Source organism: Lentinula edodes (assembly GCF_021015755.1).
Source record: "Lentinula edodes strain Le(Bin) 0899 ss11 chromosome Unknown C8R40scaffold_25, whole genome shotgun sequence".
In the NCBI taxonomy this organism is placed as follows: Eukaryota; Fungi; Basidiomycota; class Agaricomycetes; order Agaricales; family Omphalotaceae; genus Lentinula; species Lentinula edodes.
Window position 1 is genome coordinate 107864 of NW_025764331.1, and position 23801 is coordinate 131664.

Consider the following 23801-nt stretch of genomic DNA (forward strand, 5'->3'; position numbering starts at 1 on the left):
TACTGGGGGACATCAGGATGATGACACGGACCTCAATGCAATCTTTTTAATAGTACAAATCGTGTTCAAGACGGCGCAAATGACATAAAAACAGGTCTAGGTTTACAGCTCACTAAGCTGTACTAATAGAAGTATGATGATTGGCAGCAAGTACTAATGGACCAGTTCCATACTTACTGTCATATGGAAAGTCGAGAACCGAAGTATGATTGGACGAGACGATCTTCATCTAAACATACAAGAGATAATTCAATCCAGGCCGGAGATATCTCACTCTCACATTTCGGGACCTTCGGGGTAACTTATGTGACTGAACGTTGTGTAAGGCCTTGTGACCAAAGAAGGATTATAACCAAACGTCGTGTGTATGCTCGAAGACGGTCCGGAAGAGGGGGTTTCCTGAGAATAATGAAAGTTAGTAAATTATAGCTATAAGACGTTCATCGCTCGAGAAATCGACCGACATATGTATAGGGAGTGGGAACTGTCGACATTGATGCGTTGTGACTGGTGCTGTTTGTTTTCATTTTGGGAGAAGTATCATTCAGAGTTTGAACGTTCACGGGTTGAGGTTCAGCTCTGTTCCGTTTACGCTTAACGCAGAACCACAGAAAGACCAAAGCGAGCGCGACGAGCAATGTTAGTCCTCCGACAACCCCACCAGCGATTGCACCGGCATGATTCGGAGAGGCCGAAGAGACTGAAGAAGTGGGACTGACGGTAGTCGTTGATGATGAAACAGATGTCGATGTGGAGATGGAGGTAGAAATGAAAAGAGGGGATGTTTGTGAGCTTGCAGATGAAGAGGATGCATTGTCAGAGGTGGACGTGGGTTGGGAAAGGGTTGCGTCTATTTACTCTTAAGAAAACAATCGGGACGCAATTCAAGCATTCCTTACTATTCTGAGCGGCCTCAACATTAAAAGTGCCATTGATCTGACTATATCATCAGCACAAAGATAATATCAGAATAGTTTTATAGACGTGCCGTAGATATGTTCATATACGCCCACAACGGAACATCAGTCGTGGTTGGCAATGGTACTGGAAATCTATACGCTCGTAGGTCTGTCTGTTGGAACATCCGAGCCTGAGGTACTTACACGCTCAACTCTATTATTGGGCAATTCTGACTCCAATTCTGCCAAGAGATCCAGGTGCGGTTTTGACATGCTCCGCACGCAGATATCAACATATAAGTCAATGTACTACATTCGCAGGTAGTCGCCTGGCCAGAACTTGGTCCGGTGTAATGGTTTGAAGCAGGCAAGGCAGGGACTTGTACTGGGAAAGATCAGAACGCATGGGCATGACACAGGCATAAGTTTTCCTGTTCTAGAGTAAAGGCAGTAAACCAACCTCCGAGCGGATCACATTGACTTTCGAGCAGGGCAGCGACGAGACAAGGTGATTGTTGAAGTGAATTCTCGGCCTAGGAAGAAGAGGGAAGAAAGATGAAGATTGATTACGGAGAATATATATGGCTTGTACCCAAGAGAATGACCGCGCGCAAGTTGCATTTGTAGTTTGTCCCCGCGACAATGAGCCCAAAGCTAGGATGCTTGCCAATACACTCACTACCACATTGTGAGTCCAGAACATGGTATGTAGAAATGGATGTGACACGACCTGAGTGATACAGGAACCAGAGCTTGTACCTGGCTTGTACTTAGCTTCTCTTCACATCTTCCCAGAATCCGACAGGGTGAGAGTTTGGAACAGCTAAGCAATACCGCATCGATAAGCACTAGAATTATCGACCATATATTAAAAGCAAAGTACAGAGATCCTATAATAACGAAGATATATTGGAACGGAACACCAAGTACTCAAACCTCGGCAAATCCAGGATAGTTTTGGTGAGTTACATTGAGGCTAGAATTTGGAGAGTGGTGGTACGCACTACCGCCAAAATCGGAAGAACCCTGAGGATAGTTTGGCCCATGTGTTGGGGTCGGTGACATGATATTCGTAGGAAAAGTGCTCGGATCAGAGGGGTCCTGTATGGGTAAAATCTCTCAGCGTCCAGCAGTCTGAATGATCTTGGTGACTCACGTAAAGTTTCTGTTGCAATGGTGGGTGAGATACTACAGTCGGCGCATGCGTCGTTCCGGTCATATCAGGACTTAACCTGAAATCCCTCTCATTGTCCGATCCGAGCGGCTGTACGGTTGATCCAGTTTGAGAGCGCTTGCGAAGATACCAGAATAGGGCGGCCGCTACGAGAGCAAGTCCAACAACTCCTCCAACCACTCCTCCTGCAATCGCACCTGTGTTTGACTTTGAGGAGGAACTAGCGGTAGAAGAGGAACTAGGGCTAGATACACTTGAAGTTGAAGATGTCGGCGTGCTCGACGAAGTGACTTGTGTAGCGCCTGTGAGCTCAGGAGAATCTAGATGATGGGGTCAAAAACAGGCAATAGGTAGAGGTTTTCGAATACAAGCTTACCTCCAGCCGCTTCAGCAGTGGTGGCATCAAACTCGGCAGAGGACAATGTAGCCCAGTGAGGAACCGCTGTACCAGAAGGAATATCATCTGGGAAACTAGAAGTGGATTCAATGATAAGTCGATCACACGGAACAAGAGACGGACATTCCGACATAAATCGTTGAGCAGTTCTGAGCGTAACTTGTCCACCTATGATGTCCGTCGTTAGTCAAGAATGATTGACTCAAAGCATAGGGCACCATACGTTGTGATTGAGGCTTCCTGACATTGTGCACAGGCCATTAACAGCGAGTAAAAGACAGAACTGCAACGACATTCGTTCTGAGTGACAGAAGTTGGGCCACTGTAGAACTCTGTACTGTTAATCGCTGGTATGGTGTATTCTAGGATCGGGGTCGACTTGAATTTTGTGTTATCCTTCAGAATAATGAATGAACGTACGACCGTTATTACAAACCGCTCCAAGGTAAGTGGCTACCGTGCAAGGATCCTGGCTCAAGGAATTGTATGACTGTGCAACATATCGATTAGCAAACATATAAGGGATTCATAAACTCTAAACTCACCCAGTCAAATCCCGCACTAGCATTACAACTGGCGACATCCAGCGCGTGAACATGACCGACATAAAGAAACAGCGCGAAGATTGCCGTCAGAAGCGAAGAAGAGATCATTTGAACCATGATCTGACAAAATCGAGGGGAAATTGTAAAGCAAGACAACCTCAGAGCACTATTGTCTTCGCCTAGTCGTCGCCGTATAGGTCCAAGAGCAAAGCTGCATTTTTGCGTAAAATGTTCGCCACACCACAAGCTCTCAAGCGTGTTTAGCGCAGGCACACAAATGACACCGGATCAAACATGGAACGCCCGCTGGCACAGCATTTTCTCCTTAACGTCCGACTTCGATGTACCCAGGACTGAGGATATACTTACCTTTAAACCTCTTTAAACCTACAACAAGTTGCATGAAAAAAAAACCCCAGTCTATTGTTAGTGTTAGGCTGACCACTTGGTACAAGTATATGCGCTGCTGCTCCCCCATATGCGACGAAGGCGAAACCGCCAGGACCGGTCAAGTAACTCGGTGAAACGTTTTCGAAACGGTTAAAGCAGTGCTAAAGCTCACCTCACTGGCACCATTCTGATAACACCAATCAACGTTTTAAGTAGTCGCCGGATTCCGGAAAGCCTCTTCGTTGGACTTGTGAAAGGTAATCCTAGTAAACGAAATAAAGCAAAAAAAACTATACGATCCTCAAGCCCACTTCTTGGTCGTTCCGTTTGCTTTCACGGCCTCGCTCCAGAGTCGGGACTCAGTTATCTGGAGAAGAGTTGTCAGTCTCTCACCTTAACCCGAGCATTGCGGCGCATAGATCCAAAGTCACTTTTGGCCGTAAGGCAAATTGTATCGGGCCTGGGTACCGAATTAAGAGGTCTACATACATGGTCAAAAACCACCAGTCAAGCTACAATACATGGAAATCGGAACGAATCCAGTCCTCTGCCCAGCTTCTGCATAAGCAACTCTCGTCTACAAATACGGGGATCAGTTGGAAAAGCAAAGTTCATTTATCCGACGAAGACGAAACATTCATCGATGGAACGGTTTGCGAAACACCGCTTGGCGTCTGGAAATTCTGTTGAAAGCAGAAAACGGAATTGAGTCAAAGACGGGTCTTTGAACACATTGTTTCTGATTTCCTCACCATTTGAGTAGTAGTGACGCCACTCTGAATTTCGGACATATCAGCAGAAGCTGACTCAGAATCCGCGCTCTTCGAAGAGTTATCAAGAATTCCTCGAGAGGGAGAGCTCAGAGCACCTTGCTCTGAGTCTGAATTTGTTCGAAGAAGAGCCCTTATTCGTCTGCGTCTACGGAAAGCGATCGAGCATCCAATCAGTAACAAAAGTAAAGCTAAACCGAGAATCCCTCCGACAACACCGCCGCCGATAGCATTGCTACGAGGATTATTTGGTGCTGTCAATGACTCTGAAGTGGATGTGGTGGAACTGGCAGAAGCCGGAGCGGAAGATGTTTGCGAAACCGTGACGGATGATTGTGTACTGCTAGTTGTTGATGTAGTTGAGGGTAAAGCCGTAGACTCAGTAGCATCTACACATAGAACTGAATCAGGGGATGAAGAATGCATCTATCAGATTGTTTACTGGCGTCTTGCATGGCAGCATTTGCATCAAATGTATCCTGCGTCTGAAAACATGGAAAATGCGGGTCAGGTGAAAGTGCTACTGTATAAGAACCGGTATTTACCTCAACATCCAAATATGCATATGCTGGAACGCGCAATCCATCGGGTATAAGTTTGGGAAAGCTGAAAATTCAAACACCAACTCGATGAGGCGCTAGGCAGCGCAACTAGCAGAAATTCGCCTACGTGGTATATATGGGAGCACAGTTGGTTATCCATTCGCTCCATCTTTTTCAACCAAAATTCAAAATTCATAACTTCACAGAGAGATAAGGGATTCAGGTCTTACTCACGTTATTATAGTCCCATTTTGACACAGCGCGCAAGCACTCATCAAGGAATAGACGACGGTGTTGCACTGGCATGGGTTTGCTGCATCGATAGAAGGACCCAGATATTCTGTGTCTGTGTCAGGTAAGGCAACGACCTTGTAATCTGCGAATAAATGTCGAACATGTCACCGAAATTCGCGAACAATGGCGATTTAGCATTTACCGCCGCCACTGCATACTCCAAGCAGAGACGAAGCTACAGCACAAGGGCTCTGCTTCTCGGTGTTAAAGGACTGTAGAGAAAGCCAACATTAATGTCAGTGATTGGAGGTCTCGGTATCTACATGGCTTACCCATTGTAGAGAAGCCAGAGTGCATACGGCGTCTGTATCTTGAGCAGTAACGCGAAGTTCGAAGAAGGCCGCCAACGCGATACACGTCGTCAACCAACGGACAACATTTGTAGCACCCATGACGAGGATACCCCACAGGCCCAGTCCTTGTTCATCAGTCTAAATACCTTGATTTTACATGTCCAGCAGTCAGAGCTTCCGATCAGTCATGCCAACTGATTGAGAGTTAATGTGTGACAGTTTGCCCTTGGCGTCGTTGAACACTATACCTTCTTCCAGTTCCTCGAGGAACAACGAGGAACCTACTCAATAACACTTTGAGTGTCCTTCATTGTAATCAGCGAATGAGAAGCATGCCCTGGTTTGGTTTGGTGTTCGTCCCTCGAATACGACAAAAACTGTATCATACGTAGGGTCTTTCTATCAGTAATGGGAACCTACGGAGTTGAGGAACAGGGCATAATTCCAGCCGCTCAAAAACAGCGGAACACAATGACACCCTCGGTGATCCTTGCTTTAAAGGACCTACGTTAGTACCCCAGAGAAATTGTCACTCAAACTTATGCGGCAAGACTTGAGTAGAGAGTATTGAGAGTTGCTAGAATGGTTCGAATTGATCGACATCTAGTCCGGGCCAACATCGTCCGAGTCTACAGGATGCTACAGGATGATATCAGGAATAGTTATTTCATCCGTTGAATTGTAGAAGCCCGATGGGGAGAGAGCTATACCGTGCTATCTCTTCGAATGGTTTTCTTCGTTCTCATGAGTTCTGGCTTGCAAGTTGCGGGACTATGTGCAATTAAATAGCCTATGGGGTGAGGAATAACTTGAAGTGACCCTGGCAGAGTGAGATTTGGTGTTGAGCTCAAGGTTGTACAAGAAATCAAATGACAGTTTGATAAAGTGAGTTCCTGTCTGTTCCTGTGCGTCGAACCCAATCACAGACATCTATTTGAAGCGAATTCGTGACAAAATAGGCACGACTGGAAAGTAAAGGAACAAGGTACTGAAATGCCTGCCGCGACAGATTTGTCTGCCGGTTTCGACTGGTTTCGGCTCCGGGCGCGGGACCGGGTCCGTGGTGGGGAAGGATGAAAACCTATGAGAACTTGGTTCGCTCTGAACAGTGCCCATTCATGATCAGGATAGGATAGGATAGGATAGTTAAATTATACTGGCTAGGTCCGATTCCCGAACAACCAGTTTACCGTACTGTACAATCACTACTTAAGATTACAGTAACGGAACACACATTTTTAATGCGGGGGGGGGCGATTATGCCACTCTCACACTTGATGAGGAAAAAGCAAGAAAAAAACCTTGTGAAACGTGCACGGTCTTCCCCGTCTCGACAATGCATGTGAGCAGCTCCTGCATTAAGCTGGAACAAACATTTCAGTGTTATATACCACTTCTAAAACATCATATGTTAGCTTTGCAAACAATTCAGTGATCCTTGTCTCAGCCAATAATATGCGAAATCGCATCCATGCATTGGAATAGGATTTTGCATACTGTGGAAGTTCTGAGATGACTTTTTGCATGAAAGAATCCCTCAGTTTGATCAATTCAGTGCTTCCTTTACATTCAAATAACACATGGGCAGGATCCTCAACAGAGCATTTACAGATGCGGCAAATTCGGTGCTCTCTGATGATTCGAGGTCTGTTCCGTTCATTCCATCGCAGACGTTCTACTGCAAGTTGGTGATTGCCTGTCACCATGTGGATCAAAGCTTTCCGATGTTTGCCTGTCGGGACCGTCAAATAATGTCTAAAAGCGAGAGCTTTGAAAACCATCTTTTTATTTTTTCAGTCATACTCTTTCCGATCTTTCAGAGTATCAGCTGTTCTGGGACATGTCATTAATGCATTTTGTAGAGTCCTCTCCATGGAGTCCTGAATGTATTCTATTAAACCATTTAGGTGTGCTGCAGTGATATCCTCAAACTCTGGAATATTCCATGTGACTGGAATTGGTAGGCTCTCAAGTACTCTGCATGCCTCCAAAATGATGGATGTATGTCCTTTTTGTGCTAAAGAGTAAGCTTCTCGCATTGCTTTCTATGCCAGATGGTGATGTGGTAAACTGATTAAGTACTGCATGTTCTTGAAGAAAAGGATAATCTGTCTGTATCGAATTGGCATCACTCCTGTTTCAGTGAACAGAACCTCCAAAGATGATCGCTTTTGGATAGAGAGAGCCCTTCGTAGAAAATAGTGTTGTACTTCTTCTAATTGCTCTCTGTGGGATACTACCACATCCATGATAAACTCAGACCCACTCTTTAAATATGGGTCTACTCTTGCCCAGTACATAGTAATCATATCCTTAATTGGCATGTCATTTCCCACAAAAGTTTTAGCATGAAGCACAGCACCAGCAGCATTCTTGGCCTTGTCTGCAAGCTTCTGATAATTGTCCTTGTATATACCTCCCTGACCAGTCTGATGATGAACTCCAATATATTTCAGTTTCTTTTTCTTTTGCAAAGGTTTGTCATGCAGCATAAAAACTGTGTCTGCATTAGCTTCCTGTCCAAACACTGTGATCATACATTTAGGTACAGAGACTTCGAAGCCTGTGAGAGATGCATATTGTTCAAATTGTCTAAGTTTTGATTGGATACTAGAAGGTGTTGTACTAGCCATTCCTGTGTCATCTGCTTGTAGCATATGGTTCACATGCTTATCATGAAGGACAACATCTGTTGGGTGCTCTGTCACTTTAAATCTGCAACAACCAAATTGAACAAGTTTGGTGAAACCGGACTACCTGTGATGACCCCCATATCACCTCCAAAAGGTTCCGAGTGAGATCCGCAAACTCTAACCACATAAGCCATTTTTGCATAGAGCATACGTAACCAGTCTATCATTGGACCTTTTACACCCATCGAGAATAGTTTTATCCACATTACAGATCGATCTGTAGAGGGAAATGCATTTGTCCAGTCCATGTATGCAAAATATAGTGGGGTTCCCAGAGATTTAGCCTTATCTATCATAGTTCTTAAAATCAACGGATTGTTAGTTGTTCGGTATGTAGGTCTGAAGCCATTTTGTGAGTCAGGTATCAAATGTTTCAAATCTGCATAAGACCTTATTCTCCGGTCAATTATATAGGCCAACAATTTTGCGAAACAGCACTCTAATACAATAAGGCGATAACCATTTGGGTCTGAAGCATTCTTTCCAGGTTTTAGAATGCCAATCACTATTGCATATAACCATTTTGAAGGTGCTGTCTTGTTCTTGACACAGAAATTGAGAAAGGAAGCTATATTTTCATTGGGAATGTCCATGATTTCCTTGTATGAAATGCTGTCTGAGCCTATAGTGCTATTCAGGTTACATTCTAGTACATGTTCCTTGGCATCTGCCACTTCCTCTTCATGGATGGTCAAGCTAAAGAACTTTTGCTCTGTTGGGTCTAAGTTTGCCTCAGGTAGCATTGCTTCCAAGTGCTTTAGATATGACAGATGCTGGTGATTTAATTGCAATGATGGGACCACAGGGGTATTCAGCCTTGTCTTAAACTCAGTATACAGGTGGTTTAGTGAAAGCTCAAAGTCTTTTGCTTTTGGGTCAAGCCATAACTTGTATAGCATCCAAAATTGTGCATTAGTTTTGCAATTGCGCAATTTTGCAAGGTTATCATCCCGGATTTTTGCCACTTTAGATCTTCCTCGGTGACCTTGCTCCGCAGCCCAGGTAATTGACCTACCAATCATTGTTCTGGGTTCTGCGTGTTCCAGTAGATCCGTGGAGACTTTTTGAACATCAATTGCTTGCCTGTTTCCTGGGTCCCGCTCCCATGGTGAAGATACTAGGGGGGAATAATCCCTTGGAATATCTTTTGTGCATCCTATTTTTGCCAATTCATCTGCCAATTCGTTTTGGGGAATGCCACTATGTCCTTTGACCCATATAAAGCGGGTGAAAGCTAAGCGATACTTCAGCAATAGGCAGATGTCTTTTAATAGGTCCCCATTTGGCATCTTCCATCCTGTAGATAGGTGACGGCCAGCCCAATAGCAGCATTCTCGAATGACATAGGTTGAATCACAGAAAATGTTCATTGCTCTTTTTGGGTTGACTTTTGCTAGTAGCATCAAGACAGCATATGCTTCGGCTCTGTTATTGGTGGGAGTCTCAGGCCCTGGTACCCTTAGGCTAATGTTCTGGTTAGACTGTAGTCCGAAGCATATCCCAGAACCAGCTCTTGCATAGTCTTTCCCATTCTCCAAGCATGAACCATCTGTGTATACCGAGATTGGATTCTGATCATAGTATATTGGACCATAAAAGTCTCGGAGCAATAGGTGTGGAGGTTTTCCACTCTGTAGCGTTTCCTGATATAAAGTGTCTGTCCATTCATCATGTATTGGTACGTGCGAAGGCGGGCCATCGCCGCTTCGCGGCGTAGCATATACGAGTCTGAAATTTAGAGTCGTATATATATGTATAAGAGCAGATGCAGTGTATTCTCTGCATGTTAATAGATGTACATTGTCAATGCAACTTGCTTTGTGAACCATATCACCATTATTGTGCATACCATCATGAACATAAATTTCCCCACTACCTGCTATAATTCTTGATACAAAGTACATCTGTTCCATACTGTTATACGAGACTCCCGCCAGCCTGTAATGTACTCTATTACCCCCAATAACTGAAGTTATGCGAAGATCAATAAAAAATGGGCACACTTCGTCTATATTAAATGATAAAATGGGTGGTGCAGTGGTTAATGTGTGCTATTTATGTATGCAACCACTGCATGTTGTGCACCGGGGCCCAAATTCGTAATGGGGGATGTTATCGAGCCATTCTAGTGCTGATAATGGCACTTGAGTGAAAGGTGCATGAAACACTGAAAGAGTCGCAGGATAAGAAGGTGGGTGCAGGGCACAGATAGACATGCTGTAGTATGCAGGTTGTCCATCGGATTGGAATACTCATTTGAAGAACATCGGAAATCAATAGATAGATTAGTAGATTGACACACGGCTCCGCGGCTCCATCTGCAGATGGGGTCCCAGTAACCGCAGGATGGAAAGGTGTTAAGATCATGTACACCGTGTAACTGTGCCAAAGCTACAAGGTGTCTAAGTGCGGAAGACGAGTGGGACAGTAGTGAAGTTATTAACAACACCGCCGTTACGCCGTTAGTCCCCGGAGATCGAGAGTAGAGAAGGGAGGAACTGAGGAGCAGCCAAGTTGGAGCAGCAGTATCGCCGGTGACGAGGAGTGAGCCAGAGGACGTCTAAGTCCTAAGGTAGAGTAGAACGTACTTCAAGGTGTTGAGCCTAAAGACTTAGAGAGCACAGAGTTAAAGAGGGAATCTAAGTCGATAATTAAACTGAGGAACTACAGTAGCGTACAGGCAGTATTTATATCTACGGAACGGCGCATCGGTGCGGAGCGCCAGACTAACTACTAGGAGCTATACGAGAAGTACCTGCAGGGTAGAGTAAAAGACAATAAGGAGAGACTAGAATGAAAGAGTAAAAGACAATAATGAGAGACTAGAACGAAAGGATATGTGTAGCGAGAAAGAACAATAGGAAGAGATTACAATAAGGAATGGATCTTCGGAATCCCGAGCGGCGGAATGGAGGCCCGAGGCATGGACTTGACAAAAGGACAGAATGTAATATATTGTTGTTTGGCCAATCCAGCGTTGAGCTTCGTTGATAGCAAAGTGTACGCAACATTAATGAAGGTGGTGTGGTCTAAACTCAAAGGTATCCAAAAACTGAGTACTGATGGTAAAAATCGACCCAGACACCCCAAACACAACGATGCATAAGCCTCGTCAACACCTCTGAAGTTTACTGGAAGTTTGCCACTGCCAAAGTGAACCAGCACCCACTGATGCATAGGGTCACTGTGAATGTCGTTCCCATCTGGCAGCTGGTATTCCCGACGGAAGGTAAGGAAAATGAGGCTCCGCACGAAGATGGAGTATCTGATGCAAAGGAATTGGCGATAAACCAGATTGATGGACCGGAAACGATTCACTATGAAAGTCTTCACCTAATTGATACTGAGTCTTACACGTTTGTTTGGCAGAAATGAAATGGTAGGGAAAACATTTTTGTCTTCGAATAGATTTTGGGCAGAGGACATGATCACGGCGACGTCGACGCTGAGAGCAAGACCTGCTTTCCGAACTCTGCATGCAACATTCCATGATGCACCCATAGAATTCATTCAGATCGTAAACTGGTTGAGAATAAGTTGATAAATAAGAGTTCAAACAATCAAAAGGACATGAACTGCTGGCAGCAACCTATGCCATAACGTCGACATACTTGGGTAATATTACAATTGTTCTAAAATTGCCATTGACCAACGCGGCGCCAGCGAAAGGACTGCAGAGATATGTTTCGCATTGGAACCATCACCCTCCGTGAATAAGTTCTGTCATGACGGCGCAGTGGCTGTTGGAGATTTAGGGCCTACAGCTGCAGAGTGAGAATGAAGGCCTATTGATGAATAATACCATACCGCGAATGAGAGTTCACCAGGTAGGACTCGGAGTGGGAGGTGAATTTGTGCAGAGGAGAAAGTGACGATTATTTGTGACCATATACCCGTGATGGGAAAAAAAAATCTCTAACGGCGTCACGGTGACTCACAGAAGTGACAGTCCCAATATGGGGAAAAAAGTAGCTCAAGGAGGAAGGTGAAAAGCGAAAAAGGAAGGTGAGGTAAGATTTTCTCACGCTGAAACCGCCATAGGACGAATCCTTCATTTCATTTCGGACTCGTAATTGTGAGAGGAACTTTTGGTTGGCTGGATCGTTGAGCAGTCATGGTGTAAATCTCGCGTGACATATGTCTTTGACATTATCTTTAGGTGAACTCGAATATAATATCCTGTAGTATTACACCGCTCCTTTGTATTGGACCACAAAAAAAAGTTACTCGAATCAAATCGTGGCTTTATGAAAACTCAACATGAAAAGGCTCGAGGAGTCTGTAAAAACCCGACTAACTGGACCTCCCTCGTTCAAGTGCTGAGCCAATTGTTACACCTCGCATTTTTTACATTTGACGATGAGATGCCGATCGTTCTCCTCGATCTTCCTCGATGTCTGACACCAACATCACCCTTCCACTTCACATTGAACTCGTTTGTCCGAAATTCCAGTAGGCCATCCCGCAAAAGACGCACTCGCCAATTCTCCCTGTCTAATGCCCTGTCTTCGATCTTTTCATGGATTCATCATTAGAATTGAGCCTGAGTTCGGCAGTGCCAAATTATCCCCGAATCTTGAATCAAATTTTCGAACATCGCACACTGTATGTTGTATTGTCATTTATGGATATTTGGAAAAGGCACTGGAGGCAGAGGCGAGAGAAAAACGGGAATTCGCAGTAAGTGCACCTAAGCAGAAATGCATCTAGTCGCTCGAGTTGGGCTTTAATTGTACATTAAAAGAGCTTAGCTTGTATATCCAGATGAACGTGCTTGCAAAGTTGAAAGGCATCAAGCCAACCCACGATCTTCTAATATTTCCGAACAATGGCCACAATAGTAAACGGTACACACTCTTACTATGAGATACAATGATCACATCTGTAGAGTCGGTTTTGGAAGTCGGAATGCACAGACAAGGCCTATCGCAGAAAGGGCGATGAGGACGATATCAACCAGATGTCCACCGACAATGCGAGATTCCAACGATAAAGAGAATAGTGAGGATGCGAAAAGCGGCGCAAGTCCTCGAGTTCCAGAAGCAGTCATTTGAGCTAATCCGTTGACTGCACCTAATGCACCTGGAGGCGCATTTTGTACGATCAATAATGACATTGAACCTAAAAACTCAATGAGACTGTTAGGTCTAGGCGAAGAATTGATTTTCACTCACTATACGCGGTGTTCACAAACGATGCAGCTAAAAGCTGGCACACAATCAATGACCATACTAAGGCATTGACTCCTCCTGCAAGGTGAGCGACGTCTCGAAGGATCCAAAGAAGAGGGAATGTGACAAGGAAGCTTGAGTAAGATATAATGTACATTTTGCGAGGCCCAAGAACTTTAAGGATCTTGGATAGGACCAATAGATTCCAAAATCCATTTAATAATGCGAATATCCCTAGTATCAATCCGACCTGGTATGGAGACAGACCGAGACCGCCTATTGATAGCGAAGAAGAGTAGATCAGGGGGATAAGCACAAAGTAGGACATGTCGGTGAATGAGAGGAGGCCATAATTGAGCAAGACGATTCGAAGATCAGGGGTCAATAATTCCCAAGCGCTAGGTGGCTTGGGATGATCATTATTAGTTTTGCCCGTAGAAGGCGAGGAACCACCATAATCGATTTGAGGTTCACCATCTAGGAGCAACGGCTCGCTTTCCTCGAATGAAGCTCTATTTTGGGGTTTTTTGTTCTTCAACCTGGGTGAGCTCTGGAAATACATCACGTCTTGAACATCTATATGGCGATAAAAATCCAGATAAATACCTCTTTTAATCCTATATATGAGAGGACGAACGCGACAAAGGCGAAAAGGCCCGCAGCGGCACAAGCAAGGAAGTAAGGATAATCGTGGAAAAATGCGATCTTGCCAAAACTTTGAGGCCACTGCGTGGCAGGGCTTGCGAGAACACCACCCAGAGCGGGACTGTGAAAATGTAAAAAGTTTGTCATGGACGCAGCCTGTAGGCGACATACCCGACTGTTGAACCAAAACTCCACATAATTGGTATCATGGTAAAAGCATCCGCCATATTTGTAGAATCAGTGATCTGGGGTCGAGTTCAGTACTAGAGGAATAATTTTAACCCAAGATCTGAATGAACCTCGGCCATGACTGTCTTCGAGACACCTGGAAGATGCTTAATGATTCAGAGAATACTTAGAGGTTACAAGAGCAACGTACCGATATTTCCATTGAAGATACCCTGAAGTGCCCGAAAAATAACAAGAGTTACGAACGCTTTCGACAAACCAAAACCCAGCATAGCTAATGTCAATCCGAGAGGACCGAGCAGAAGTATCATCCTTCGACCATGGACATCAGATAGGCGTCCCCAGTAGTACACCTTATGATGGGTCTTTATGATATGGGGATATGACTCGAGGTGCGAATACTTACTGTACAGCATTCAGAAAGGAAGAATATTGATTCCTGGAACAAATCATGAGTAAGACTTAATTGCCCCAAAAAAACCGTTTACAATGACTCCGGCATAATACCCTGTCTTTTTCTCGTCTCCGTGTGTGATCCCTGTATGCCTCACAGCGCCAATGATGAACGGATAGATGACCTCTGCAGTAATCGGCTCTGTTACTTGAATCAACAAAAGCAGCAAAAGCTGTAGTTTTGGTAAGGGTGTCCTGAGCTGAGTGGTGGTGTCTGATGAAGACATAGAGGATAAGATAATGGGAAATTTGTCGGCGTCTACTTATGTATGGCGCGCGCGACTCGGTGCCGAGGTAATATTTAGTCAGCCTAGTCAGTACAGGCAGTGATAACCTTAGCTGAATCTAGATGAAAACATTGCACTAAGTAACCAAACCGTGTACAGGCGTTGCGGGTATGCAATTGGAGAGCGAACATCGAGAGACCCATCGATGGCAGCAAGAATTTAACAAGCGGGTCTCTCTGATCATGATCTAAGCCATCAAAGTCTCACGCCTTCTCTTATTTAAATTCACGCTGATCGAAATTTTCATTTTCATCTTTTAACAACGACAGGCGCTGTATCCACATGTTTAACTATCTACTTTTCATGGTAGTTTTTCATCACAGCTGCCTCAGAAGGAAAGTTGCACTCTTTGGCTGGACGTTCTTTCTCACCGTGGACGGTTCAGTCACCTAGTGTACCAACATCTTGATTTCATTGAAGAGAGCAGGAAGAATGGACGGAAATTAGTTATATCCTCTGCTTGTAGAGCATGATACTATTCTAGGATTCTAGGTGCTGTGAAATTACTTCGGATTTAATTTTATCAAGTGTTCTGAAGTTGACATTCACTTCTTATCCTGTGACTATGAGAACCATTGTTGGAAGTCGCAAGCCATATGCCTTTCAAACACTATCCCAGCCCGATCCCAGCCCTGTGCTATAACTGACATTTTATTGGACATGGAATCGCCAAAGTAAATGCCTTCTAATCTCACCTTGTCCGATCCTTTTAAGGCTACCTTTTATCAGCTGGACCAGTTGTTTTCTCAGTACCCCTTCAACAGCATGTCGACAAAGTCCCTTGGTGTTGCCCTCATTACTGGAGCCTCGCAAGGCATCGGTAAAGCGATTGCCTTGCGATTAGCCAAGGATGGGTTCCGCGTTGCCCTCAACGACATTCCAAACAAGGATCCACAGCTAAGGAGCCTCGCTCGCGAGATAGAACGTGAATACGGTGCGAAGACCTACGTCACCCCAGCAGATGTTTCGAACGAGAGTGAAGTAGAGAAAATGGTTGTTCAAACATCCAAGGCTCTGGGTGGATTAGACGTGGTAAGAAACACCTCTCTTGGGGTCGTGGGTTGCAGACTCGTTCGAATCTGACCCGAAAACAGATGGTTGCGAATGCTGGTATCTTCCACGAAGGCGCGCTGGTCAACGATTGTGGGCTCATATCGTCTCCCCCGAATAGCTCGTTAATCAAAGTAGTATTTGTAGTTCCCACGGAGACATGGAAGAAGACGTTCGCTATCAACGTCGATGGCGTGTTCTTCAGCTACAAGTATGCTGCCAGACAGATGATTGCCCAAGGTCGCGGAGGAAGGATTCTCGGCGCGTCCTCTATAGCTGGCAAAAGGCGTCCGTGATTCGTCGTTCTATATATCTATCACATTGCTAACTTCCAGGAATCGGCAGCTGCAGCTCACTTTAGTGCTTACACTGCTTCAAAGTACGCTGTACGAGGATTAACTCAGAGCCTCGGTGCGTCAGTTCCTCTGTATTGAATCAGTATTTTTATGCATGTCTATAAAAATATTTATAGCCCTGGAGCTTAGTGGACATGGAATAACAGTTAATGCTTATGCACCAGGTATTCCATCATCAGCCCAATGTTTTAGAAACTACTTTGACATGACATAGGCCTTATCAACACCCCCATGAGTACATAAGTTTCATTGTCTCGGTGCAATCTTCTGACTTGTGAGATAATGTAGCTGCTGGATCGTTTCGAGAAAATGACGACGCAGTCTTGGCTGTGGTTAGTGATCAAACCCGGCTTCTCGTAATACATAATCATTGTTCAATTATTTGTCTTTCTTCACAGATGGGCTTGACAACACCAGTCAAGTACAAGTTCGGCGAGCCTGAAGACATAGCGAGCCTTGTATCGTACTTGGCTTCTAAAGAAGCCCATTATATCACGGGTGAGCATCATGTATCGAGTATCAACACAGATCTCATGTTGCGCATTCCTCCTTCACAGGTCAGACCGTACGTGATGATAATCTTTATACAGTTTCTGGACATCAACGTTTTATCCGTAGATTTCACCGAATGGAGGCATAGTTTTTGATTGACCTGGTATGTATGTTTGGCTTCAATGCAGACAGCAAGGCAGGTTACTCGTGCTATGAGGGATACGATTTTTCGAAGATGTTGTGCAATGTTTCAAAGTTACCTTATGTACTTCACGATGACCCCACATGAAATTTTATGCATATGTCTTTTCTCGTCTCTGCGTGTGTGATCTCCGTTCTTCAAACTGTTGATGATAAATGGATAAACAACATAAGCTCTGTTACTTGCATCATTTATTTTTCAGATGCCTCTGGGGTGCCTCGGAATATATCATTATAATCGTCTTGTAGCAAGCAATGCGGCCCCTCGCTATGAAGAAACAAGGGTTCGCAAATGAATTTTGCGAGGCCTCTCTCGCGAAATAGAACGTCGGAATGGTACGACCTACATCGCTTCCGCAGATGTTTCGAACGAAATAGAAGTAGATCTAGTGTCCAACCAATCGCTCCGGTTCGACCCGCGGACAGGTGTTTAGCCAGTGAAACCGACCCAAAAGGCCGTTTTTGTATTAGGTTGAGATATCGTACGAGGGTGCAAGAAGGGAAATAGCAAGAGAATACCAAAAAATGAGGCTAACACAGGGCGGGAAACCGAGGTATTGGAGATAGCGAGGGGAGGGCGACGAAAAACAATGTACTACAGCTAGTACAATCGGTGAGGGAAGAAAAGAGAGAGACGACTATGAGATATATGTACAAGAATATAAGGACATTGACTGAGCATACCTAGTACAATCGGTGAGGGAAGAAAAGAGAGAGGCGAGAAAAAGAAGCCCAATGTAAGTACTTATATTCGGTAGAGCACGACAGCGAATACTACATAGGTGTCAAAAATCTGAGTAATGAATTCTCCTACCGGTTGGGATGTAGCACTGCTAAGCGGCCATCTCACTTGTAGACCTCAGGAGGGCGGGCCCATGCAAGCCTGTAGGTAGAGATGGCCTTAGCGAGGTGCGAACGATGAACACTGAGAGCTAAACTCACCTGCTATTAGCCTTGTGTAAACTTCCGTTTAAGCTCGACGAAACGTCAAAGGCTCTGGACGCTGTTGGACGTGGAAAAAAATCTTTACCTTGTCCGGGTTGCGCGTATGTAAATGATTGCATTGTTGCAGGAACCCCGTAAACGAACGCCGGAAATTGAAGTCCAAAATTCTCTTTAATGACCTTTGTAAGTACTAGATTGCGTATTCAATTTTTCTCAACTGCTACTTCCCTCGTCCGAATCAGCCTCTATATCGTCTACGACATTGTCAGCCTCTAGCCTGATATTCTCTATACCGCCATACGGCATTTTCACGTTTCCTTCTTTTAACCACCTGCCAGATAGCACATCCACTCGACATAGTCCCGAACCTGTCGCAGAAGCCAGCATTCCTGCGGCTGCTAACCCATTTCCACTGTTCCAGACCACCCGCTGAACGCCGACTTCCCTTGGCCACACGCCCGTGCCCCTTTCATCATTCGCAGCGTTCTTGAGCTTAACATTATTCGGGTTATTGGCGGCTCCACGATCTTGCGTTTCTTGCGGTAAGAACTGCTCCAGCATACGGAATTTCTTAGTAGTGCGGTTGTAATCCAACTGATAGATCTTGTGCGCGAAGAAGGGCTACACATTAGCCCGATGTGTAAGTTACTGAGAATGGGTAGATGGTTATTGGACGTACAACGGAGCCGCCTCGACGTGTTGATCTTAAGAGATTTGTCGTCGTACATGTTCCATCAGCTGCACCGACAGCAAGTTGGGGATGGAGGTCTGAGGCAGATATAGTCTGGACAAAAACCATCAGACCCAGACTCTTTGAACGGATGTAGAGTACGGACCCAAACTGGGCCCTGGGGCTCCACCAACATATGACCTCTCCCCAACATCTTCGGCGAAGCAGAATAGGCTTTGACCGCGTCGTCGTGATCAATGGTTACAGGTCCACCCCCGTAAGACGAGTACGACATCGAGTTAATAACATCTAACTCTAGCCGTAAGTAGAATTCTTCGATCAGATTTGATATCGGTGCAGACCTCGCGTCCTGTTCATGACGGAGCCATGTCCTGACCGAATATTGGTTAAGCACACTACTCCATCATTACCACCACTTCCTAGTATCATGGGGTCCTCGTCAAAACGTGGTTCCCCCAATCTGTCATTCGTTGGCGCACGGATCCATGCCAAGGTCCGTATAGCTGCCTGATGGATGTTGAGATACTGTGTTGGGAGCAGGTTTGTGATAGGTAGGGAGCCTGAGCTTAGTAAGTATCAAGGTTTTTCGATACAGGAAAATAGTTTCACTGGTGTTATCGACCTGCTTTAGCGCAGAACCAACGTCGTAGACACCAATAGACCCTACAAGAGGTCAACACTTCAGTCTTGTGTTTGTCGAGGCGACTCACCATTCGTCATTCCAATAGCCACAACTTCACTATTAGCCCAGTCAATACTCCAACAACATGTTTCCTCCATTTCTATCCGTAGAACTGGATCAGGAAGCCTAACTGCAGCATGTTGAGCGATGATGAACCAGCATCGGAGTAGGAACTCACTGTAGTGGGGTTCACTGTAATCGTGATTCGGAGGAGCAATGTCTTTCGGATCTGGAATGGCAAATATGGCAAAAGAACCATCTTCAAACGTTCCGGCAAGTAAGCCCAACTTCTTCGGCCCTGCAAATGCAGTTTGTGCTGAAGGAGAAGGTAAAGGACACCACTTGAGTTCGTACGCAGGCCCGCAATCGATACAAATGACTAAATCGCATTTCATTCTCCCCGGATTAGGTTCAGAAGCTCCATGTGTGCTTCCTTCCCTACCGGTACTCGCGGACTCATAGCCAGCGTCCGAACCAAAACTCCAGATTTGGATACATGCCTTTGAAGGTCTTTGAACCCGAATTCCGATTTCGGGCGAATGGGACGGGGATGGCAGAGGCGCGACAGCTAGGTAATACCTGTATCCATTCTCTGAATACCAAACAAAAGAGCAGTCAGCGTATAGGATAACGGCCAAATCCAAGGTCAGATGCACCTTTACGAGTGTCCGGATGCAATGGACACCAGTCAATACCCCAAACAGGTGCCCCCGCATTGAATACATGGGCAGAGCTATTTGGGATAAAATCCGCTGCAAATGAGATGTCTTAGACCAATCCCAGTGCCTGCAAATTTGAGCACACACCCATTTTGAACGCCGATAACATTTCCGTCGTGCGAGCTGTCTGTGAACCGAAAGGACCAAAGTAGCAAGGTATTGGTGGAGGTGGTCTGAAGTCGCCTTCTTCAGTGATGATATCATCAGTAGGGAGATATGTTGAGCCTTCTCTGCAAAAGAAATAATTAGATGATAAACGGGATTGAAGAAAGAGAGACGAGCGCACACACTCTGCATCCAGAAAAGTCCATCCATTGAGAACAGAGACATTTTCATGAACCCTTGGCCTTCTATTCCTCTCGCTTTCCATCAAACCTTGCGCCTCTTTGAACCATCCGCGATCTTCAACAAGTTCCCACATCGGGCCTGGACCTACATTGTATCCCCAGGCCTTGTTCAATCGGTCGATGATTGTGGCATTCATTGTGAAGTTGTTGGTTAGAACAACTTCCGAGGTTGAAAACAAGTTTGGTCGCGAGACCAATCGTTCGACACGTCCTGGAGTAAAATACAGAGGAACTGCTCGATGTCGATGGTGAACGCTTGGCGTCGGTAAGATATACATCTGGCGCCTGAAGTTTCCGGAGAGTGTAGTTGGTTTGGGAATTGTCGATTTCACGACGCTGATCGGTCCTTTCCCTTTCCTGACCCTCCCTTTAGATTTAACTCTAGATGGCGCGGTAGCAGCGATTTCCAGTGGTTCCGCGTCGGATAATTCGCCCCCTTCATCCACGTCGACGCCCTGGGATTTACGCGACTTTGTTTCTGTTTCCGGCGTAAAGTCACTCCCGCTGCTGTCGTCTAATAGTAACGTAGAAGGACCAGCCTCATGAGCATCGTCTTCAATTCCAACGATTGAGGCATAATTTGGCAGAGATTTACGCGCGCGGAGGGTACGCGGCATTCTTTGTGTTGATGGTTCAAGATCAAGCAGTGACGAAACCCAATCTCAGTTCACGCTATGCTCGAAATCTAGTTTATAACAATAAATGCATAATTTATCTTCTGCTGTACGTATATAGATAACTAGAACGCGGTCACACTAGCCGGTCAGTAGCTTGACTGCCTCTTCATAGCGGTCTCTAGTACCTTCAACAACGGAACTGTCAATAGTCCAACCATGACCTTCCTCGCCTTCTTTCCCGCGCTCTAATCCTTTCCTGAAACCTACACCAACCAACCAGTCTCTCAGGTATTGTTTGTCGAAACTAGGCTGGGACTTTCCAACTTCGTAGCCTTTCAGAGGCCAGTATCTCGACGAGTCTGGAGTGAGAAGTTCGTCTACTAAAATTAATGTTTCTTCATTGGGAGATTTGGTTGACGGCACGAGTCCAAATTCAAACTTCGTGTCCGCTAGGATAACACCCTTTGAATGTGCAAACGCAGCTGCTTCAGAGTACAATTTGAGGGCAGCTTGAGAGATCTGTGCATATATAGATTCTCCGATGAGTTTAGAAGCTAAATGTATGGTAAGCATAGGAGAGTTTGGAAACGCGGATATGGTAGATGAGGTACCTTGTTCAGGAGATATGTTTTCATCATGCGCACCCTGCTCGGCTTTTGTCGAAGGAGTGAAGAGGGGTTCTGGTAGTTGTTGAGATTCAACCAGGCCAGGAGGAAGAGGTATTCCATGAACTGTTCCGGATGTCTTGTATTCCGACCAGGCAGATCCTAAGCACATGTTGAAGATTATCAGTTTAATTTTGGAGATTCGGACTCACCTGTTAAGTATCCGCGAACAATAGCTTCTAAAGGAACAACTCTTGCTTTCTTGACGAGCATGGCACGCCCGTCAAGCTGATCTTTATACTTTCTGACTTCCTCTGGCATTTTATCGATATTGGCGGTTACAAAGTGGTTCGGTATGATATGGCCAAGCTTGGAGAACCAGAACAAAGATATTTGAGTAAGGAGCTTTCCCTTCCCTGGTATGCCCTGGATTGCCGAACCATGGTTAGTTTCCCAATCCTTCCGGAATTGAGGAACTAGACTCGTACATTCCTTAGAATAACATCGTAAGCTGATATCCGATCCGTAGCGACGAAAAGCAAGTGCTCTGGTGAGGATGTGCTGTATACATCTCGCACTTTTCCTCTTGAAAGAAGGGTAAGATCAGGTAGATTAGTCTCGGTCAAAGCAATCATCTTTGTGGTTTCAAGTAAAAAAAGAAACTTTTTTCGCCATAACGATCCGAGTTCCGACGGCTGTAAGCGGCTTTCCTTCCGCCACAATGATCAATCATCACCGCCTCCGTCTGGTCGACGTCGATTACTCTACCTGAGCCTCTACAAATGCAGCAGGACGGCCAACTTCGCGACGGTCTATGGATCAAACAGACTCCCTCGCTATACAACAAGACCCAAGCTGCTAACTGGCTCTCTCGTATAAAATATCCCGGGAGCTGGTCTGAAGACAATGTCGGTGATTTTGAAGCTGACTTGGATAATTTGTGTCTTCTACAGCGTCTTCAAATCGTTGCTTTTGCCTTCGAGAACACAGCGATGCACTAGTGCGTGAAATGATCATTCACTCGAGTACAATGAAACTTACCGCTAAGCTCATTAGTACAAGCCATCATTCAATGGACATTAGTGTTCCTGCTTTGTATCGACGTTTTGTAGTGGAAGGAAAAGGGTCATACTGCTTTGGACAGAATACACTTTTTCTGCAGATGATTAAAGCTCTGGGATATCGGTGACTCGGCGCCTGTGTATTGTTGACATCGATAGCTCATTCATTTCGTAACAGTGCGTATTCCGGGTCAGGAAGAATCAACACCGCTCCAGCCAACTCTCCTCCAAATTTCCTCTCATTCGTACATGAAGTACTCTTTGTTCAGCCTCTCAAGGGTAGTAATATCACCTATGTCGTAGATGCTAGCGGAGGAGGATCCTGCATAACGCGTCCAATTCTTTTGAAAAATGGAGCTAAAGTTATGGGTGCTTCACCCTCGGAATGCCACGCCTTGGTGAAGACTGGACGTGTCGAATCAAGTCTCGGTGGGCATTTACTCGAAATGAGGGAAATTGTTCATAGATTTTTCTTCTCTCTGCAGAGCAGATACCCAATTCTAAAGAACCTGCAGGAGTAGAGTGGCGTCTTATTGTCACGCATGCTTCGGATAGCGGACCTACCTCCACAAGAATCATGTACTCATTCATTGAAGACGAGTTCTTCGACATGGACTACGAATGCTCGAACATCGGCATCTATACAGGAGCATGGGCCGAAAAAGAATCCTTATTCATGAACAATATCGTCTGTGCAAGATGTTTTTGGCTGAGTGATGAAGAAATGGAGGCAGAATTGGTGAAAAACAGCATGCTTGAAACATTCGAATGCGATGTGTACTCTGCAGGAGGTACCCCGCGATGGGATCATTCTCTGAGGTCTCGATATCTTGGACGCTTGGGATTGTATGCGAATGAACTCAAACGACATGTCGGTACACGTACAGAGACATTAAAGGTCTTCCATACAGAGATGGAAAGAATTGCTATCTTGCGGGAGTTCTTTGGAATCGATATCGCTCAAGCAGATCTTAAACATATTCGAGGTCGGCCTCCAGCTCTTGAGCTCCCTTGATATTCCGAGCGCATAATAACGATAGAACTTCATAGAGTTTACTATCCTAATCTAACCTGAACGTGCACCATTCTTTTTTCAGGTAACTTCTTTTCACCTCTTCGTTTCGCCTGTTGTCTTTATGGACGTAAGCATTGCCATTTGAACGCTTTACCACAGAGCCAACGGCGAAGCCACGCTTTAACGATTTTGCAAGAATTATTCTGACACATTCTCGAGAAAATATCCAGGTCGTCAAAGTGTTGTGCCTGTATCGCAGAGAGTTTGCATCCAACCCG

At 45.2% G+C, this 23801-nt stretch overlaps 7 protein-coding genes across 7 annotated transcripts; 2 read left to right on the plus strand and 5 right to left on the minus strand.

The window, feature by feature from the left end:
• Nucleotides 1–57: 57 nt before the first annotated feature.
• C8R40DRAFT_1112334 (uncharacterized protein) lies at nt 58–1652 on the minus strand. The gene is made up of 8 exons (XM_046228412.1): nt 1492–1652; nt 1360–1432; nt 1104–1284; nt 989–1052; nt 900–936; nt 465–850; nt 178–399; nt 58–122 (listed from the first exon to the last, which is right to left on the minus strand). The coding sequence occupies exons 1-7, from the start codon at nt 1600–1602 to the stop codon at nt 277–279; spliced, it is 975 nt and encodes a 324-aa protein (XP_046084612.1). The 5' UTR covers nt 1603–1652; the 3' UTR covers nt 58–122; nt 178–276.
• A 2608-nt stretch (nt 1653–4260) lies between these two features.
• On the minus strand, nt 4261–5499 carry C8R40DRAFT_365180 (uncharacterized protein). The gene is made up of 7 exons (XM_046234852.1): nt 5284–5499; nt 5154–5223; nt 4952–5093; nt 4845–4886; nt 4721–4781; nt 4622–4660; nt 4261–4564 (listed from the first exon to the last, which is right to left on the minus strand). Exons 1-7 carry the CDS (start codon nt 5401–5403, stop codon nt 4433–4435), a joined length of 606 nt encoding a protein of 201 aa, XP_046084613.1. The 5' UTR covers nt 5404–5499; the 3' UTR covers nt 4261–4432.
• A 7374-nt stretch (nt 5500–12873) lies between these two features.
• Nucleotides 12874–14682, minus strand: C8R40DRAFT_1049512 (major facilitator superfamily domain-containing protein; the record flags this gene model as incomplete). Its single annotated transcript, XM_046224569.1, has 8 exons — nt 12874–13118; nt 13172–13700; nt 13775–13934; nt 13985–14058; nt 14113–14138; nt 14193–14355; nt 14409–14441; nt 14491–14682. The coding sequence occupies 8 exons, from the start codon at nt 14680–14682 to the stop codon at nt 12874–12876; spliced, it is 1422 nt and encodes a 473-aa protein (XP_046084614.1).
• An 825-nt stretch (nt 14683–15507) lies between these two features.
• Nucleotides 15508–16795, plus strand: C8R40DRAFT_1070754 (NAD(P)-binding protein; the record flags this gene model as incomplete). Its single annotated transcript, XM_046226266.1, has 9 exons — nt 15508–15774; nt 15837–16080; nt 16138–16203; nt 16265–16312; nt 16363–16383; nt 16437–16480; nt 16547–16646; nt 16706–16713; nt 16739–16795. The coding sequence occupies 9 exons, from the start codon at nt 15508–15510 to the stop codon at nt 16793–16795; spliced, it is 855 nt and encodes a 284-aa protein (XP_046084615.1).
• A 1204-nt stretch (nt 16796–17999) lies between these two features.
• C8R40DRAFT_1049264 (uncharacterized protein) lies at nt 18000–20842 on the minus strand (the record flags this gene model as incomplete). Its single annotated transcript, XM_046224552.1, has 10 exons — nt 18000–18407; nt 18466–18570; nt 18623–18771; nt 18819–19037; nt 19087–19140; nt 19188–19289; nt 19353–19751; nt 19816–19911; nt 19966–20108; nt 20169–20842. 10 exons carry the CDS (start codon nt 20840–20842, stop codon nt 18000–18002), a joined length of 2349 nt encoding a protein of 782 aa, XP_046084616.1.
• Nucleotides 20843–20902: 60 nt separating this feature from the next.
• Nucleotides 20903–22159, minus strand: C8R40DRAFT_1112376 (uncharacterized protein). Its single transcript, XM_046228413.1, has 4 exons — nt 21936–22159; nt 21660–21873; nt 21454–21609; nt 20903–21396 (listed from the first exon to the last, which is right to left on the minus strand). The coding sequence occupies exons 1-4, from the start codon at nt 22080–22082 to the stop codon at nt 20981–20983; spliced, it is 933 nt and encodes a 310-aa protein (XP_046084617.1). The 5' UTR covers nt 22083–22159; the 3' UTR covers nt 20903–20980.
• On the plus strand, nt 22138–23594 carry C8R40DRAFT_1112379 (uncharacterized protein). Its single transcript, XM_046228414.1, has 4 exons — nt 22138–22447; nt 22504–22632; nt 22687–22937; nt 22994–23594. Exons 1-4 carry the CDS (start codon nt 22230–22232, stop codon nt 23521–23523), a joined length of 1128 nt encoding a protein of 375 aa, XP_046084618.1. The 5' UTR covers nt 22138–22229; the 3' UTR covers nt 23524–23594.
• Nucleotides 23595–23801: the final 207 nt, after the last annotated feature.

Coding starts and splice junctions, on each gene's coding strand:
- C8R40DRAFT_1112334 (XM_046228412.1), bottom strand. CDS start 1,602: ATGTTCTGGACTCACAATGTGGTAGTGAGTGTATTGGCAAGCATCCTA. Junction 851..899: donor TGTTGAGGCCGCTCAGAATA/GTAAGGAATGCT, acceptor AAGAGTAAATAG/ACGCAACCCTTTCCCAACCC. Junction 400..464: donor TTCCCACTCCCTATACATAT/GTCGGTCGATTT, acceptor CATTATTCTCAG/GAAACCCCCTCTTCCGGACC.
- C8R40DRAFT_365180 (XM_046234852.1), bottom strand. CDS start 5,403: ATGGGTGCTACAAATGTTGTCCGTTGGTTGACGACGTGTATCGCGTTG. Junction 5,224..5,283: donor CTCTGGCTTCTCTACAATGG/GTAAGCCATGTA, acceptor CTTTCTCTACAG/TCCTTTAACACCGAGAAGCA. Junction 4,782..4,844: donor TGTGCTCCCATATATACCAC/GTAGGCGAATTT, acceptor TTGAATTTTCAG/CTTTCCCAAACTTATACCCG.
- C8R40DRAFT_1112376 (XM_046228413.1), bottom strand. CDS start 22,082: ATGATTGCTTTGACCGAGACTAATCTACCTGATCTTACCCTTCTTTCA. Junction 21,610..21,659: donor TGTTCGCGGATACTTAACAG/GTGAGTCCGAAT, acceptor ACATGTGCTTAG/GATCTGCCTGGTCGGAATAC. Junction 21,397..21,453: donor AAACATATCTCCTGAACAAG/GTACCTCATCTA, acceptor CCATACATTTAG/CTTCTAAACTCATCGGAGAA.
- C8R40DRAFT_1112379 (XM_046228414.1), top strand. CDS start 22,230: ATGCAGCAGGACGGCCAACTTCGCGACGGTCTATGGATCAAACAGACT. Junction 22,633..22,686: donor ATTAAAGCTCTGGGATATCG/GTGACTCGGCGC, acceptor ATTTCGTAACAG/TGCGTATTCCGGGTCAGGAA. Junction 22,938..22,993: donor ACGTGTCGAATCAAGTCTCG/GTGGGCATTTAC, acceptor TTCTCTCTGCAG/AGCAGATACCCAATTCTAAA.